General features: G+C 37.1%; 1 protein-coding gene across 1 annotated transcript in view; it reads left to right on the forward strand.

Annotated features, from left to right (window-relative positions):
* nbeab (neurobeachin b) overlaps positions 1 to 16,776 on the forward strand; it is a 387,766-nt gene that overhangs the window by 159,692 nt on the left and 211,298 nt on the right. The window contains exons 20-27 of the mRNA XM_053507055.1: positions 1,764 to 1,887; positions 2,536 to 2,728; positions 4,339 to 5,292; positions 11,763 to 11,980; positions 12,081 to 12,234; positions 12,411 to 12,419; positions 14,296 to 14,476; positions 14,953 to 15,068. Coding sequence (XP_053363030.1) covers positions 1,764 to 1,887; positions 2,536 to 2,728; positions 4,339 to 5,292; positions 11,763 to 11,980; positions 12,081 to 12,234; positions 12,411 to 12,419; positions 14,296 to 14,476; positions 14,953 to 15,068 — 1,949 coding nt within the window. The remainder of the gene's footprint in view (positions 1 to 1,763; positions 1,888 to 2,535; positions 2,729 to 4,338; positions 5,293 to 11,762; positions 11,981 to 12,080; positions 12,235 to 12,410; positions 12,420 to 14,295; positions 14,477 to 14,952; positions 15,069 to 16,776) is intronic.

The raw sequence follows: 16,776 nt of genomic DNA on the forward strand, positions 1-16,776 counted from the left end.
GATCTAAATCCATTGGACTTCCTGTTGAGAAAGCCAATAATATGCAATGTGAAAGTTGTTCAGCTCAATAAGATATATAAATATGTACCAGGTTTCGTGTGCATACATACAAGTGTGTATGAGCCATGCAGCAACATCTTGTGTGAGGGCCCCGTGCCACGCCCGGAGCCCAGACTCTCAGGCATTCTAATGGCAGCAGATTCCAACTATGCTAAGACCCCCCACAAAGGCCAGGAGTATAAAGGAAAAAATCCTTAGAAGAACAAGAGGCCCCTATACACACTATGGCAACATAGGGCTAATCTCATAGTGCATGGGCCCTAAAATACATAAATAAATAAATAAATAAATGATTAAATAAATAATAATAATAATACAAGTAAGTATACTGTAAGTTTTTTGCCCGATTGTTCTCTAAGACACTCGTACTTGCTGGTAATCAATGATTTCCTGACTACTTAGATTTGGGAATTTAACTCTGATGTGTAAGGTAAAATTTAAAAAAAAAATACCGGTACATATCTTGTGTAAGTCCAACAGAAAAGTCTATAAAGCAACCTTCTTTCATTTTCTGGATTACATTTATAGCATTTAAAAGAAACCCATATCCAAAGCAACTTGCATTTTATCTCATTATACAGATGAGCAATGAGTTGTGGGTTAAAGGCATTGCTGTAAGGCCCAACAGTGGCAACTTAGTGGTGTTGGGGTTTGAACCTGGATCTTCTGAGGAGTGGTCCATCACTGACTACCATCTGAGGTGTCAGTGGTAGCTTTCTGCATAGACATAGTACATCATAGGCACAACTGGTAGAATGTACCTACACTATGGTTCAAAAGTTTTAGAACACTTTCCAACTCCATGATGGTTTCTGATTTTGATTTCTTTCTACATTGTAAAGGAATGCTGAAGGCGTCCAAAATGCATTAATTTTCTTTGAACAGTTGATATTGAGATGTTTCTGCTACTCATGCTCTGTAAAGACTTCATAACGCCTCTAATCTGAGGTGCTGGTTGTTAATTGGTCATTTTTAACTATAACTCTAACTGAACTTCTCGTCTGAGGCAGAGGTAGGTTTTGGTCTCGCCCTCCTGGGACGGCCTTCATGAGAGCCAGTTTCATTATAGTGCTTGACGGATTTCGCAAATGCACTTGACAATACTGTTCTTGCAAGAACTATTACAGAAAGGCTGACCTCTGTGTCTTAAAATAACAACTAACTGTTGTTTTTGTTGTTGTTACGTAATTACCTGATTCCATATGTGTTATTTTATAGTTTTGAAATCCCCAGTATTGTTGTAGAATGTAGAAAATAAATCACTAAACAAAAACAAAGAAATTTGCAAGTGTTCTAAAACTTTTGAACGGTAGTGTATGTCTAAAATGCTAAGCCTTCTTCAATGCTTGAGCAAAAGTAAAATCCCGAAAAAAATAAATTACCTCACCATGTCAAATTGTACAGTTATCAAACTATTCTATGCTTGTTAGGGGAACCTCCTTTGGTAGCTTTTATTTCTTCACTTGTTACACTACTCTAACGTAAATAGACAATTGATAAAAAGTAAATCAGAAGTTTAATAAGAATCATCAAACTGAAAATGAGATGCTCTAGTGAAGTACGCATAGATGTCTGAAAGTCTTAAATTATTTATTTGTTCATGCATATTGCATATCTATTAGACCATCATTACCATAGAAAGTAAAGATGTGTTTTGGTTCCCCGGAGCTTTTACTCCAGCAATAACAGTTGGTGTGTCTTAGTGATCCTGAAGGTGGTAGCCACGCTGCTGAAGAATTCGACACCGAGCGCTGAGCTGATGGAGGTGCGGCGTCTTTTCCTCTCCGACATGATCAAACTGTTCAGCAACAGCCGAGAGAACAGACGGTGAGGTTCAGCTCCTTCCTCCCCTGCCACCGGCAGCAACAATTAGCCACCTGATGAATGGAACAAAGAAATGAAGAGAGTGGTGTTTTATATTTAATTCCCCCTTCCATGATGTTAAATCATGCTTGAATTTGCAGCATGTTTTGCTTTAAGCAGATTGTTTGTTACACACACACACACATAGAGACTCGCACATAAACACACTCATTTTCATTGGTATGTCAAACGCAATGATTATACTTGTGACAGCCATGTCTAGTTTAGTGTCCTTTTCACTGTCAAGTGTCAAGTAGTCCGTCAATCACGCAGTGACAACAGTGACAGCTATTATCATGACACTTCATCGTCTCTGTCATTAAAATTAGACACAGCAATTCTGAAATGACGCCCCAACACTTTCCACGTTCTGATGGTTAGCTTTAAACACCTCTATGCTTCCCAAGAGCGTCCTCACAAACCAACTGTCAGATACTTGAAGAATCTTTTAAAGATGCCAGTTTTTGATGCGGATGGTTGAGATTTTATCAACTTGCAGTGGCCTACTGTAGACTTTCCAATCAAAGCCCCTTTCCAAGCACAAATGATTGACCATCACCCATCTGACGAACCACAGAAGCTGATTTAATATATCTCATGTCTTTATGATAGTTGTCTGCTCCAGTGCTCGGTGTGGCAGGACTGGATGTTCTCACTGGGCTACATTAACCCAAAGAACTCTGAAGAGCAGAAGATTACCGAGATGGTCTACAACATCTTCCGCATCCTGCTCTACCATGCAATCAAGCATGAATGGGGTGGATGGCGTGTATGGGTGGACACCCTCTCCATAGCCCACTCCAAAGTAAGGCATTATCATTATGGTTGATATTAGAATACCCTCTGAATGTAAAGGTTATTGCAAAGTCAGAAGTAGTTGACTATGGTTGCTGAGGCAGTAAAACATTTCATCAGACCCCTGTGATGTTCTGCAACACTTTCAAGTACATTTACTTTAGGAAGTTTATAAAACATGAACCAGAACAGGCGTTTCTGTCTTTTATGGTGGTTTCCTGGCTCAGAGGTTAATATTGTAAGCTACTGGACACAGCCACTCTTGAACCCTGTAAAGCTTATTTGTATGAAAGTTTTACTGTTTTACCGATTAAATATTTAAAGAATCCCTCTCCATGCCCCACCAGGGAACAGCAGAGCTGAGCAACAAGCCAGGGAAGGGGTCCTGTTAAGAGGTCAAACTAGGGGAAATCTAATTAGCTTGCTAAAGCCCTGACCAACACAAAACTGGAGCTGAAGCCACTGACCCCACTTACAAATTGGAGATTAGCAAGACAACATTTGATTGTCTGAGTGTATACAGTATGCAGTGGAGCTGTATGCATCACTGAAGGCATTAAAATGGGCTGAGCAGGTACAGGTACAGGTACAGCCAGAAGCCGCCAGGCTCTAGTGTATGAAAACGTGTGAGCTAACTTAAGGATAGTTAGACAAGGGAATCTGTCTCTTTCCTGTGGGTCCCAGTCCATTCAGGTATCCCGGGGAAACGAGATAGCGGACAAGCTAGCAAAAGAAGCAACCAAAAAAGTAAATGTTGAAGTCAGTATCAAATTATCAAAGGTATAATGTAGAGAAAGACAAAACAACAACTGCAACAGAAGTAGTTTAATGAAACAAAAGTAAGACATTTGTATTTAATACAGGAAACAGTAGATGTAATAAGTTGGGGGGGGGACGTCAAGTGGAAATATTAATGAGTCAATTAAGCCAATTAACCTTAAGAGGACTCTATTAATAGTAGGTAAGCACCCCACGGGACTCTGTGAGGTATGCTAGAAAAGTGTGATTGTCGAGCACATACTGCTCTTGTACCTGAAATACAGTATACTGTATGCATAAGACGCAACTTACGATCCCACAGCTCTAAGAAGTAGAGAGAGTAGAATGGAGGGGGTCACTGATCAGGGAAGGAAGCATTTAATGGCTTTTTTGAGGAGGACTGGACTGGAAAATCTGCTTTAAAAAGCAGAGGAGATGAAGGTGAGTGAGACCTTTTAGGAGGCAGTTAATGCAACTTACTGGTTACCAAGCGCTATAAAACAAGAAACAAGGAAATGAAAAAAGGACAAAAAGGAAGGAATATTTTTTTAAACATTTTTTTCTAACACTTGCACACTAATGAATTAACAGTAAATTTTGCATATTAGTTTCCATTTAAAGCAAGTGAATAAATGCCTATGTAAAATGACCAGGAGGGTTTATGTACAAAGTTAGCATACAATCTATTAATTCTATAAAATAAATAATAAAAATTATAAAAAATCTATTAATTTATGTACATTATCTTTGAAATATGATTGTATATAATCTGGAAAGAACTTTATGCTTACTCTGTATATTTATGTACAACTAATCATTACATCATTAACTACCAATTGATGTTGCTTTTCCAATTGCCAGGTGACATATGAAGCTCATAAAGAGTACTTAGCCAAGATGTATGAAGAATACCAGCGCCAGGAGGAGGAAAATATTAAAAAGGGGAAGAAAGGTCTAGTCAGTACTATCTCTGGCCTCTCAGCCCAATCCTCTGCCATTAAGGGTACCCTGGAGCTTGATGACCATTCTCAAACACAAACCCCCGAGAGCGAGGTGGATGACTCTGAGGCCACTGACCCCACACGCAGCCTTCTCTCCGAAGCCAAAGGAACCAATATGGATGCAGTGTCAGGTGTACAGGTTGAGGTTCATGACCTACTTGTTGACATTAAGGCTGAGAAAGTTGAGGCTACAGAGGTTAAGCTGGAAGACATGGAGACGCTGGGAGTCACAGAAAGTGGGAATCTAGTAGAGGTTGATTCTCTCCTAGACAACGTCTACTCAGCTGCCGTGGAGAAGCTAAACAACAATGTAAACAATGTCTTGGTTGCTAAATCCAACTTGGAGGACAAGAATTCAGGACCTCTGATCAGTCTAGCTGAGGACAAAGACGCTGTGCCCAGTGGCAGCACTTTTCTCTTTTCCTCAGTGGGCACTAGTGCATCTGAGAATCTGTTGCCCAAAATTGCACCATCTGAACCCTTGCCTCTTGGAAGTGGCCACCACCAAGTCCGTACCAGCACCAGTGACTTGGGTTTGTTGGTGCACATGGCTAGTGGATCAGAAGTAAGCTCCAACACTGCAGTTCTTGAGGACTGCTTCAAACTTCAGGCTGATTTGGGGACTTTCAGTTCTTCATGTCAGGGAGAAATCTCTGCCAAGAACCATGAGCAGACTGTCACAATAGCTCCAGAGGTTGAAGTATCTGGAAGTAAGAGCAGTGTAGATGCCACCAGTGGCACCTTAGACGCAGAGAGGTCTGATGACAGCAAAGATAAGGAAATCAAGAAGATCCAGACCACTACCACAACACAGGTAATCACCTTTATGTTTGTTGAAAGTATAGTTGAGTTCAAATATAATCACAGCATTGTAATACAGATCGGGAAACATTTTGTTTGAGTACTGGGCGCCTTGTAGTTTGTGCTTGATAGCCATGTCTCGCACAACAGTAGTCTACCAGTAGCTGGATGATCCAGAAGCTGGTGTTATAATAAGTCCCATAACAATGACAAGTGTACCAATGTGTGGGAGTATTTCACTGTCTCAGAGAAAGATCAGCTCTGGGTAGTTTGTAAAACATCTTCTAATGACATTTCAAAAGAAGGTACTACAAGCAAAATCAAACAGTTTTCTAATCATTTTTACATTTACCTTTAATTACATTTAATTTACACAAGTTTTTTTATTGGGCTACAGTATGTAAGTAGTGAAAAATTCTTCTTTTGAGTAGGCTGATGTATAGAAGAGCTTTCTAAACAGTTCGTTTTACAAAAAGTATTGGTCCTCTGAAAGAATATTACATTGATAATTGTTTTAAAAATGTTAATGATAGAATATGTAATTAAATCATGAAGGCCTTAAAAACTTTATTTTTATAATGATTTCTCTGGATATTAAATAACAACAAAAACAACAAATACAAATCAGTATTGGAATCGACAATTGGGCAAAGTGTTACTTTAAAGATCAGTATCGACTAGAATTTCACAATCGGCACATCCCTAATAGGAAGTGTAATAAATCATATTAATGTAAATGTTTTGGTTTAGTCTTTCTTCCAAACTTGAGTTAATACCTAACATCATGAAACATCAAGTTTGTTCTCTAAAGGTTTGTTTGTATAAAAGCACTTTTTTTTTGCATTCACATTTTATTTTTAAAAGTGTTACCACATTTTTAATTAGTGGTTTGAAGAGACAATTAGCACATTCCGAAACCTCATTTGAATGTTATTCTTTCTCCACTTACTTGCACATGACATCATTTACACAATTATTCTTTTAAAATTGCCTGAACATATTTACTGGCTCTACATACAAGTTATCAGTTCACACATGCAAATTAGAAATTTTCTGGGGGAAATTTTTGTAAATCATAAACTCTGAAGGTAGGCGGTTTGTATTATGTGCTTGAAATGTTACAAACATGTGCTGCTCTCTCAGTTGCTCAGCCAGTAGAAAAGGTCAACCAGCTCTTTCAGAGAAACAGCTTTGACAGAGTGGGTGAGAGGGTTATAAAGCAATTTTTAGCTTCATCTTTATGGTTATGACCTACTTTTACCTGGTTCTGCCAGGTGTTTGCAATTTATTCCTTAAACCAAGCGTTCTGAAAAATGTTTGATTTCGAGCCGCCTGTTTTCAAGGTTAGATGTGTGATTTAATTGGTGTAAACATGATGTGTCAGACTTCGGCAAATTTTAGAGAGAATGGCTGTTTTCAAATTTAGAGTAAGCAGAGACAAGCCAATAAGCAAAAGAGCATTTGGAAGCAGAGCAAAAAAGGTCAAAACCAATAGAATGAATATAGAAAACAGTAGCATCCAACAAAAGGGCAACTGTAAAAGGCAAAAAAAGTGGGTGGAAATCGACAGGAAAATGACAAAAGGATTTAAACTAGTAATAGAAAGTTTAAATCATTTTAGTTATTAGTGACTCAGTTCTTTAAATTTTTTTAAAAATCATTTCGTTCTTTTGATCAGAAATTAAATGTTGCATTTTCAATAAAAAGAGATCCCCCCCCCCATATGTCTACATACACACATTTTGGCTATAGTTCCACTAATAAAAATATTACAATGCAGATAAGGACATAATATAATAAACAGAATGAGTAGCTCACCTCTTATATCTTCTAGTCTGAGTTGTTCGTTCTTTTGAATCTATTGCACCACACAGCAGCTATGGGAGTCACGTGACAAAAGAACGAACGACTCGGAGTAGAAGAGTCATTGAGGAAGAATCACTCAATTCTGTTTCCCGTACATAACCTATAGAGGTTTTGCGATGATTTGTGCATGTGTGCCCAGTAGAAAATGAACGAATCACACTCTGAGATTACTCGTTACGTTGAAGATTCGTTCAAAAAAAACAAAACTTAATGACACAAACACATTAAGCATAATGTAATGTAATTCTTACACTAATCCTAAATAAAAGTAAATAAATAAATACAAAATCTGAGTTCACAAATTCATATTGGACGTGACATTTGGACTTACAGTATGGAAACAGAATGACTAGTCTGGACGAGTTTAGTACAGGAAAATAATTTTGAATACCTTGAATGAATCTTATAAGCTAAAAACAAACACATCCCCAAAATTCATAGAAGCATTTACATCAGGTAATACTGTACATATCATTGTATCAGTGTTATGAATATGCCATTAAACAGAGGCAAACTGTATTAAACTGTATGAGCGAACAGGCTTACAACAGACTCTGTGAATTTTAAAGATGATTACAGAAAGCATTCCACCTGCACCATGACAGAGACTAGAATGAGACTTGTTTTGAAAATGTGTTTCATTTTGGAATAAATGTTTTAGGATAAACTGGCGTTATGGACATGACATTTTCAGGTTATGTGTCGGGTTTGAATCAGTCCTCTATAAGCTATATACAGTAGCAGTGTTGGGTGTAACGCATTACCAAGTACTTGGAGTACTTTTTTGATGTAACGAGTAATCTAACGCATTATATTCGCTATTTAAGTACTCAATTATTTAGTTATATTTTCAAAAATGTAATCCGTTATTCAGACAATTTATGTAATCCGTGAGCCAAACAGCAGTCATTCCCAATCCGATAGTGTGTGTGTGTGTGTGTGTGAAAGCCGTCCTAAGCCCCGTCCCCGATAACCCGCCCCCGTCTGTTATTCTTTCTGTTATAAGGCTTCTTACCTACGCGGTTTGACTATGTGAGGACCAACGCGCGGAAAGATGGAAACCTAATCACAGCGCCAAAACTCGGTGAATCATGATGAACCGTACTTACGGCCACCGCGCGAAACCGCATAGGTGAGATAGGGGTATTAGTAATTAACAGATCATGGGCCAAACTTCGCTGAGTGATGAAAGTAGAATGATTATAAAGGTCTTGACTAAAACAACATGCATGAGGAATCACAAAGGAGTTTTTATTTTCTGCGATGGAAAAGTACTCGAACTAGTTACTTTTATCAGAAAGTACCGCTGTAATGTAACTGATTACTTTTTAAAGACAGTAAATTTGGAATGTAATTAGTTACTTTAAAAAGTAACGTCCCCCCAACACTGTATAAGGGACATGATTAAAATAATTAATTAAGGAATAAAATTGAATAAGGGGCATTTGAAATAGTAATTTCAGCAATGACATTATTAAATCAGCAGTGACTGCTGACTCTTTCTCTAGACCTTTCCTGTCTTTTTCTTTTTCTCTATATTTTATAATTTCCATAATTTTTGTGCCTCTTTGTGCTTTTTGATGCTTAGCATTGCACTCTAATATTTAACAAACACGTAAAAGTTTAGTCAGTATAAGCAGATGTGGTATTTTTGGTGTATCAGTTTAGTTTGGTACTGTAGGTACTGTACGCTCTGAATCATGCCTACTTGCTCCTAACGGTACTGTAAGATTGAGCTTTGCATGAAATTACCCTAGTATTGTTTTATTATACACAGGAACAGCAGAAGACGTTCAGCAGCTGCTATTGTTTTGTAAAACCAAACCAAGACAGAGTGGTTTAGTGGTCCTTTGTCTTTGTCACTGCTGCATACAGCTGATTATGTACAATGCTTAAAGCTTTGGCACCATGCTCCATGTGACAACGCTTAAATTGTACTAAAGATGGCAACAAATTGCATTATGTTCAAAATTCAGAAGGTAAGTTTATTCATAAGGATAGAAATGTATGTATTTGGATTATCAATGATTGTTAAAATGTGCTGTATTGAAATTGGAATAAATTAGATTTAAAAAGACTGTTTTAGGTTTAGCGCTTTATTGTGTAGATTCTTCTAGTGGTTGCGTTTTAGGGAATGCTATAAAAGCTTTCTAGTTTATTGTTTGTGTTCGAGTGTTGCCATTTTATCAGAGTGGTTTGGAGAGTGTTGGGAGCGGGAGATTAAATTAGTTCAGTAGGAATCGTGAGTGCTTCGCCACACTGCTACACAAGGGCCTCCATGTAACTCCAAGTGAAGTGTACGACAACATCACTGTACTATGTGAGGCATTTTGAACCCCATGTGCACCTGTTTGGTTGATTTGTAGAGAAGATGTGAATTATTTTGTTATGTTCCGATGACGCTACATGATACTTAAATACATCCTTCAGGGTGTCTGATTAGAAAAGATATTTTGTCTTACGTGAGCAGGCATAAGGACCGTTTAATTCAATTTGAAGTAATACCAGAGTCGAGTGAAAAAATGATGTAAAACTGCATTGGTAATGTTTTATAACTTAAACATCATGACAACTGATTCAGCAGCTCTTGTTTTTTTATTTATTTTTTTATTATATAAAAAAAAAAATTATACAATTTATGCAAATGCATTTATTCCGTTGACCTTTTTAACTGTCATAACATTGTAAAATATATTTTCCCAGGTCTTAAATTTTAATGTTTGGCACATCATGTCCCATCAATTTTATGTGACAAGAAATACACCGAGTTACACAATCAGATTTTACAAGCTTGGAATGTACTGTAATTCAGCCCAGAAAATGTTACGATACCGACTTGTGTCAAATAAAAATATGAAAATTGACAGAAGCAGTCTTTATGAAAGTTGAATCCTGCTTAACTAAGTTTTAGATACAGTTTGTGTTACTGTATATCGGGTTGTTATGAAGGTCTTATATACTGTACTGTAGGTGTCATGTAGCTTTATAAATATTACCCTTAATTAAACAGTTGCTAATTAGTACTAATGTATTTGCAATGTACACAGAACCTTTATAACAGCTTCATAAATTATGTAGAGATCTTTAATAAAGCTGTTCTGAAAGGTTAAAGTAAAAAAAAAATTAATAAAAACATGCATAGAGAACATGCATTAGATCAATATTTTTCCTGTATGACTGTTAATTTTCCAGTGTTGAATACAGAATTGCACATTTAATGGAAAAACAGTAAAATTATTTTATCATATAGTCTCCATAAGTAAATGAAGTTCCTTTTAATCGGTGCTTTATTTAAATGGTTTTAAATTGCGAATAGTCCACCAAAACATCACTGGATAAGCATTAAACCCAATGCTCTTAATATACATACAGTACAGTTTATACAACTTAAGTAGATATTTTCTTATTTCACAAAAAGTGCTTCTAGCAAAGCAGTGTTCTTGCTTTCGTACCAAGACAAAACAATATTCTTCATACGCATTTTATCTTATCTCATGAGACCAAAAGCTTATATACAGTAAATCCTCCGGTATTGCTTTGTACAAGATTCCTGCAATAATAATGTGTTACAAGAGCTCTATGTAATACCAATTCATCTTGTAGATATACTGTATATGATCGTTTGACGTTGCTTTAAAAAAGGAGAGGATTGCTCATTTGCAGGACAGCTTCAGTAAAATGGGATTTTTATCACACTCGTGTTGGAAACCATAAAACCAGCTATAATGTTGTAAAACTTCTGATTACTATAATCAACCTGATTGCAGCAATTCACTTAGATCAAAATGCGTGCAGTAATTCACTGTTATTTCCAAAGCTTTCTGATTTTACATTTATGCTGGAGGGGAAAGAGGATAAATAAATAAATAATTAATAATAATAATAATAATAATAATAATAATAATGTCTGTTATATTTTCATGAATTATTTCATGAAATCGGTAAGATGATGTAACACATTTAGTCTGGACATGATAAGGGGTTATGAACTGAACAGGAACTATCCTTAAATAAATCACCAGACTATATACGTACATGTACATACACACAGATCAGCCATGACCTTACGACCTCCTTCCTAAAATTGAGTAGGTTCCCCTTTCGCAACCAAATCCATGACGCACTGTCTGTCCTGACTGCTTTCTATCGAAACTAGCAATTTTTTTTCTTATTACAGTGGCACTTGAAAGTGGGTGTGATATACTTTAAGCAGCGAGTGATATTTCGGAAGCAGGAAAAATGGACATTGGGCATTGGGATGTGAACAAATTTGACGACGGGGTCAAAGCATCTCCAAAACTTCAGCTCTTTAGGGGTGTACCCGATCTGCAGTGGACAGGACCTACCAAAAGTAGTCAAAGTAAGGAAAACCGGTGAACCGGCAACGGGTTCACGGATGGCCAGGGCCGATCGAATAGAAGAGCTACTGTATCTCAAATGTAGCTGAAAACGTCAGTACTGATTCCAATAAAAGGATGTAAGAAGACACAGTGCATTACTGTTTTTGGTAGAAAAAGGCTCCTACTTAATATTAATGAGGTGGTCTTGATGTTACGGCTGATCGGTGTGTAAAGGTTCGTCTGAGTACATGTTTGAGGAATCCCTGTGTGTCTCTAGGATGTCCATGGCAGAGCAGGTGGACTGATGGACAGGGACATGAGGGTGGATCTCGGCTTCAGGGCCATGCCTTTGAGTGAGGATCAGCGCCATCAGTTCAGCCCGGGTCCTCGCACCACCATGTTCCGTATCCCCGAGTTCAAATGGTCGCCGATGCACCAGCGCTTACTCACTGACCTGCTCTTCACCCTCGAGGCAGACCTGCACGTGTGGAGGAGGTCAGCCTGCGTCACTGCACGCGCTTATATAACGTGCAACTTGATCGTATCTTTTATTATTATTATTCTCTCTCTCTCTCTCTCTCTCTCTCTTTTTCAGCCACTCGACCAAGTCAGTCATGGACTTTGTGAACAGCAATGAGAACATCATATTTGTGCACAACACCATTCACCTCATCTCACAGATGGTGGACAACATCATCATCGCCTGCGGAGGGATCCTTCCTCTGCTCTCGGCTGCCACGTCCCCGTCTGTAAGTGCCTCTGGCTCCATCTTGTGCTGTTCAGGCAGCGTTACAGCCCTTACTCTCACCCACATCACTCTTGGGTTGATTTTATACTTTTATTTAATGTTTTTAATGTGTCACTCTGGTAATTGTGTATTTGTTTTTTCTTTGCTTTTTTTTTCTTGCACTTATCGGGCGTACAGAATACTAAGGTAAGTGCCACATGAATATACATTGTATGATGAAATTTCATTTTCTGTTGCTTGAATTTTTGCTGCTAGCAACTCTTTCAGTCATTTATTTAATATAATTTGAATTCTCACATTAGAATACTATTTTTGTTTTTTGTTTCTGAGTTTCTACTAAATGATGCATATTGTATATCTTAATAAAATATTATTTAGCATTCTGCTTGCTTTTGGGATAAAATAATTAATGACCAAACAAGCTCATAAGATGAATTGGGCTATGACTAAAATCAAGTCTAATTTATATAAAGCACAAACAGCAAAATCTGAAAAAAAAAAAAAAAAACATCGCAAAATTAAAAAGATAAACATATTTTGATATCATAATAAAATGAAATAAAATCCATTAATGCCTATATTAAGCTTTATGGAGGATGCGAGATTATTATTATTATTATTATTATTATTATTTATGTATTTATTTATTTATTTTTTTGTCTAAAACTATCCTAAAAGAAGGCAAAAATCCTTTCATATTTATAGAAATCATGAGCCATTAACATCACTTTACCTTCTCAGGGAAAAGGCAAAAGGGCAGTTACCTGTATATATGATATGTGATGCATATATCTTAATAAATATATATTATATATTAATATTGTTTTACTTCTTATCTTAAACAATCTGTATGTTGTATATATACACTGCTTAAAAGTTTGGAATCACTTGCAAATTTCTTTGTTTTTGTTTTAGTGATTTATTTCCCACATTCTACAACAATACTGTGAATTTCAAAAATATGGAATTAGATAATTACGTAACAACAACAACAACAACAACAGTCAGTTGACAGAAGGTCAATAGTTTGTGCAAGAACAGTATTGTGTCAAGTGCATTTGCAAAACCCCACAAGCACCATGATGAAACTGGCTCTTATAAAGACCTTCCCAGGAAAGCAAGACCGAAACAAAAATGCATGTCAGATATGTAAATGCAATCATGTGGTTTACGGTTGGTAAAGTACAATACGGTAGAATTCTTGAGCGTGGAGTAGGGTGTAACAAGCATATTGATGGTTTTTCAGCAGATAGCATTTGATCCTGCTGAAACTGTTCCTGTGCCTGGTGTTTTTGGTTTACAAAACAATTGTGTCCAGTGTGTGTTGTGATTTTTTATTTTTTTTTCCTGGTTTCCTTGCTCAAGCGGCGCGGAACGGAATGGAGAGAGAAATGTTTAATATTCCTGCAGTGAAGTCACTTACAAATTTATCACGTAGTTGATGGAGAGGTCAAGTGTTCTGGGCACAATCACTAGCCAGCCAAAGTGTGTTCCTACTGCATGTTCAGAGCGGGTGTTCAGTGTGTTTCTAGACCCTCCTGAGTGTTCATCCTGAAGTGTTATTTTCATTACCGAGTCTTAACCGTGATGAGATCTCGATTCCGCAATCACACTGTAGCTTACAACACCGGCGTATCTCTAATCCTGTTCCTGCTCGAACCCAGCTGGTATTTTCATGGCAAGAAATGAAAGAAAATTGACAAGCGAAAAACAATTCAAATTTTTTTTTTTTATACTTTTTTTACTTTTGTACTGTGACCATAAAGATTGAACCCAAGTCTGGTTCGTGTGTTTTAACTCTAATCAGTGACTTCGGTGATACGCACACTTCCTACTGTACAAGCATTATACAGTATGATTATTTAAATGTACTGTATATGTCTGGTTGGTGTCTGAAACTTGCAAACTTTTCTGAGATCTCAATCACATATTATAGAAAAATACATAATAAACTGGCAACGTCCTCCTACGCTTAGTGTTTTTGTTGTTCGAAAAAATTTACATCGCTTTATACAGCTGTATATTCAGTTCTTGTGTGTGTGTGTGTGTGTGTATTTACCAGGCGGAGATGGAAGGGATCGAGGCGACCCAGGGGATGTCCTCAGAGACTGCCGTGACCTTCCTGACACGCCTCATGTCCATGGTGGACGTGTTGGTGTTCGGCAGCTCGCTCAACTTCAGCGAGATTGAGGCGGAGAAAAACATGTCCTCAGGAGGACTGATGCGCCAGTGTCTCAGACTTGGTCTGTCATTGTCTGTGTGTGTGTGTGTCAGATAAATAGAGAGACATACAGTGAGAGAGAGAGAGAATTAGAGAGAGAGTTTGTAGTGGTATACTCAGCACTCTTGTTTGTTTTTTTTTGACACTTTAAAGAAAATAAGCATCATTTCTATCTGTTTTGTTTCCAGTATGATGAGTTATACAATGTTTTATTCATGCTTCAGTGTCTGCCTGTTAGTTTTCTATTCTTATTTTGTTCATTGTCAGACTGCGTTCATCACGCACTCTCTCACTCTTTGTCTTTCTTCCTTTGTCTCTCAATCAGCGTGTCTTTAGTATCCTTAGAGTATTGGCTTGACTGAGAATTCTTGAAGCTTTTACAAGTTTATCTGCAGTGTAATATCAAAGACTATAAAACTGATGTAACAGTCATGTATGGCAGGATGTATGAATCTTTCTCTCTCTCTCTCTCTCTCTTTCTCTCTCTCTCTTTCGCAGTGTGTTGTGTTGCTGTGAGGAGTTGTTTAGAGTGCAGACTGCGTCACAGGGACAGGGGAATGAAGTCCTTTGTGTCCTGTTTGAAGGCTCAGGAGAGCATGCAGAGCTGCAGCAAGGTGTCCTCTCTCTCTCTCTCTCTCTCTCTCTCTCTCTCTCTATATATATATATATATATATATATATATATATATATATATATATATCTTTTCTTTTTTTTGAGTTTTGTTCATTTACCACCAATAATAGCTTCAATTCTCTTCTATTCCATTTCATTTTTCAATTATATGTCATTGTTACAGTATTACGACAGCAACAACTATTCTGTTTTTTCTTATAATATTCCTAATGACTCTATTCCGTCTTTATTCTATTACATTCTATTCATATAGCATTTAAACAGCTACAGTGGCTGTATAGAATTTACTATATTATTTATTCTACTCCTTCTATTTTTTTCTTTCTAATTTCTTTTTATTACTACTTTGATTTATCTTTCTTTATGTCCTACTTATCATAGTTTTTTTTTTTTTTGTTCTGTTCTGTTCTATATTTATGACAATTTATAGCAATGTTATAAATATAAAACAGAACCGAGCAATAAAAATTATGATAAGGAAGGCATACCGTAGTATTATAATAAGGAGTAATTAATCTATTTATTCATATTGCTACTTCAGTCTTTTCTATTCCTATAGTGGCTTCTATTCTGCTTTGTTACAGTATATTACTTACTATTACATTAGTTTTTATCCTAGCATTATTTCCATAGTATCTATTATTACTTGTTGTTCTATCCTATTTTATTCTATTCCATTGCTGTAGCATTTGTGTAGCTATAGAATTATTTTTGTATCTCTACAGTTTTTATTCTGTTCTACAGCAATTCTTCTGCTTGCTACTTCATTGTATTACATTTTTATTTTTTTCATTCTTTTAGTAATTTCTATTGTATTATATTTCAATTTATATAATTTCTGTTCCCATACACCGATAACAGGCCATTTAATGCACTTTGATTATCAATTATACTCTAGTAAACTGGTGACTGGTGAGGATCGTGGCCCCCCCAAGGCTCATCACCCAAGGCCTGTGGGGAGCAAAGGCCAGTCTGTCCAGTCCGATCGTACAAGCTAATATAACACAACTTCCTAAGGAAAAGGTCAATGCTGGCACTGATAGAATAGCATCAGAACACGCGGTGCACCACAGCCCGCCACGCACAGGGTCCAGCAGGCAAAGAGCCTAATGCCACAAACCCAACTTCCGAACTCCCAGGATACCAATCCGATCAAGCATCCATATGGGATGCACTGGACCAACAAGTGCAAGGCACGCCCCACCTCACAACCCACACCTCCTCCTGTGAGCGTCCTCGTGTCCTCCAGAGGTCATTTGGAGCCATTATCAATAGTCCAAAGCGGCCCAGGCAGCAAAAGAGGAACCTACACAATATTGGGCTTTATATTTTTCATTATAATGTTATGGCTAATCAGTATATATTCTTATAGTAATCTCTGCTATTTTTGTCTATTCCTTTATTTTTTTCGTATTTCAGTTCTTTCTACTTAACTTTAGTACAGTTTACTATTACTACTACTCCTACTCCTACTACTACTACTACTACTATACAGTACTTCTTATATACGCCCCAAAATATCAGACCAATATGTTGTTATTTCACCACCTCTAACCAAAGCTGAGCTGAGCTAAATCCCATGGATTTCGTTTTTTGGGGCATGGCACAGTATGGGTGACAGTATAGGTCAGGTGTCTCATTCTTTCCTTTTTTCTTTCTTTCTTTCTTTCTTTCTTTCTTTTTTCCTT

Source organism: Clarias gariepinus, chromosome 11, assembly GCF_024256425.1.
Source record: "Clarias gariepinus isolate MV-2021 ecotype Netherlands chromosome 11, CGAR_prim_01v2, whole genome shotgun sequence".
NCBI classification, from domain to species: Eukaryota; Metazoa; Chordata; class Actinopteri; order Siluriformes; family Clariidae; genus Clarias; species Clarias gariepinus.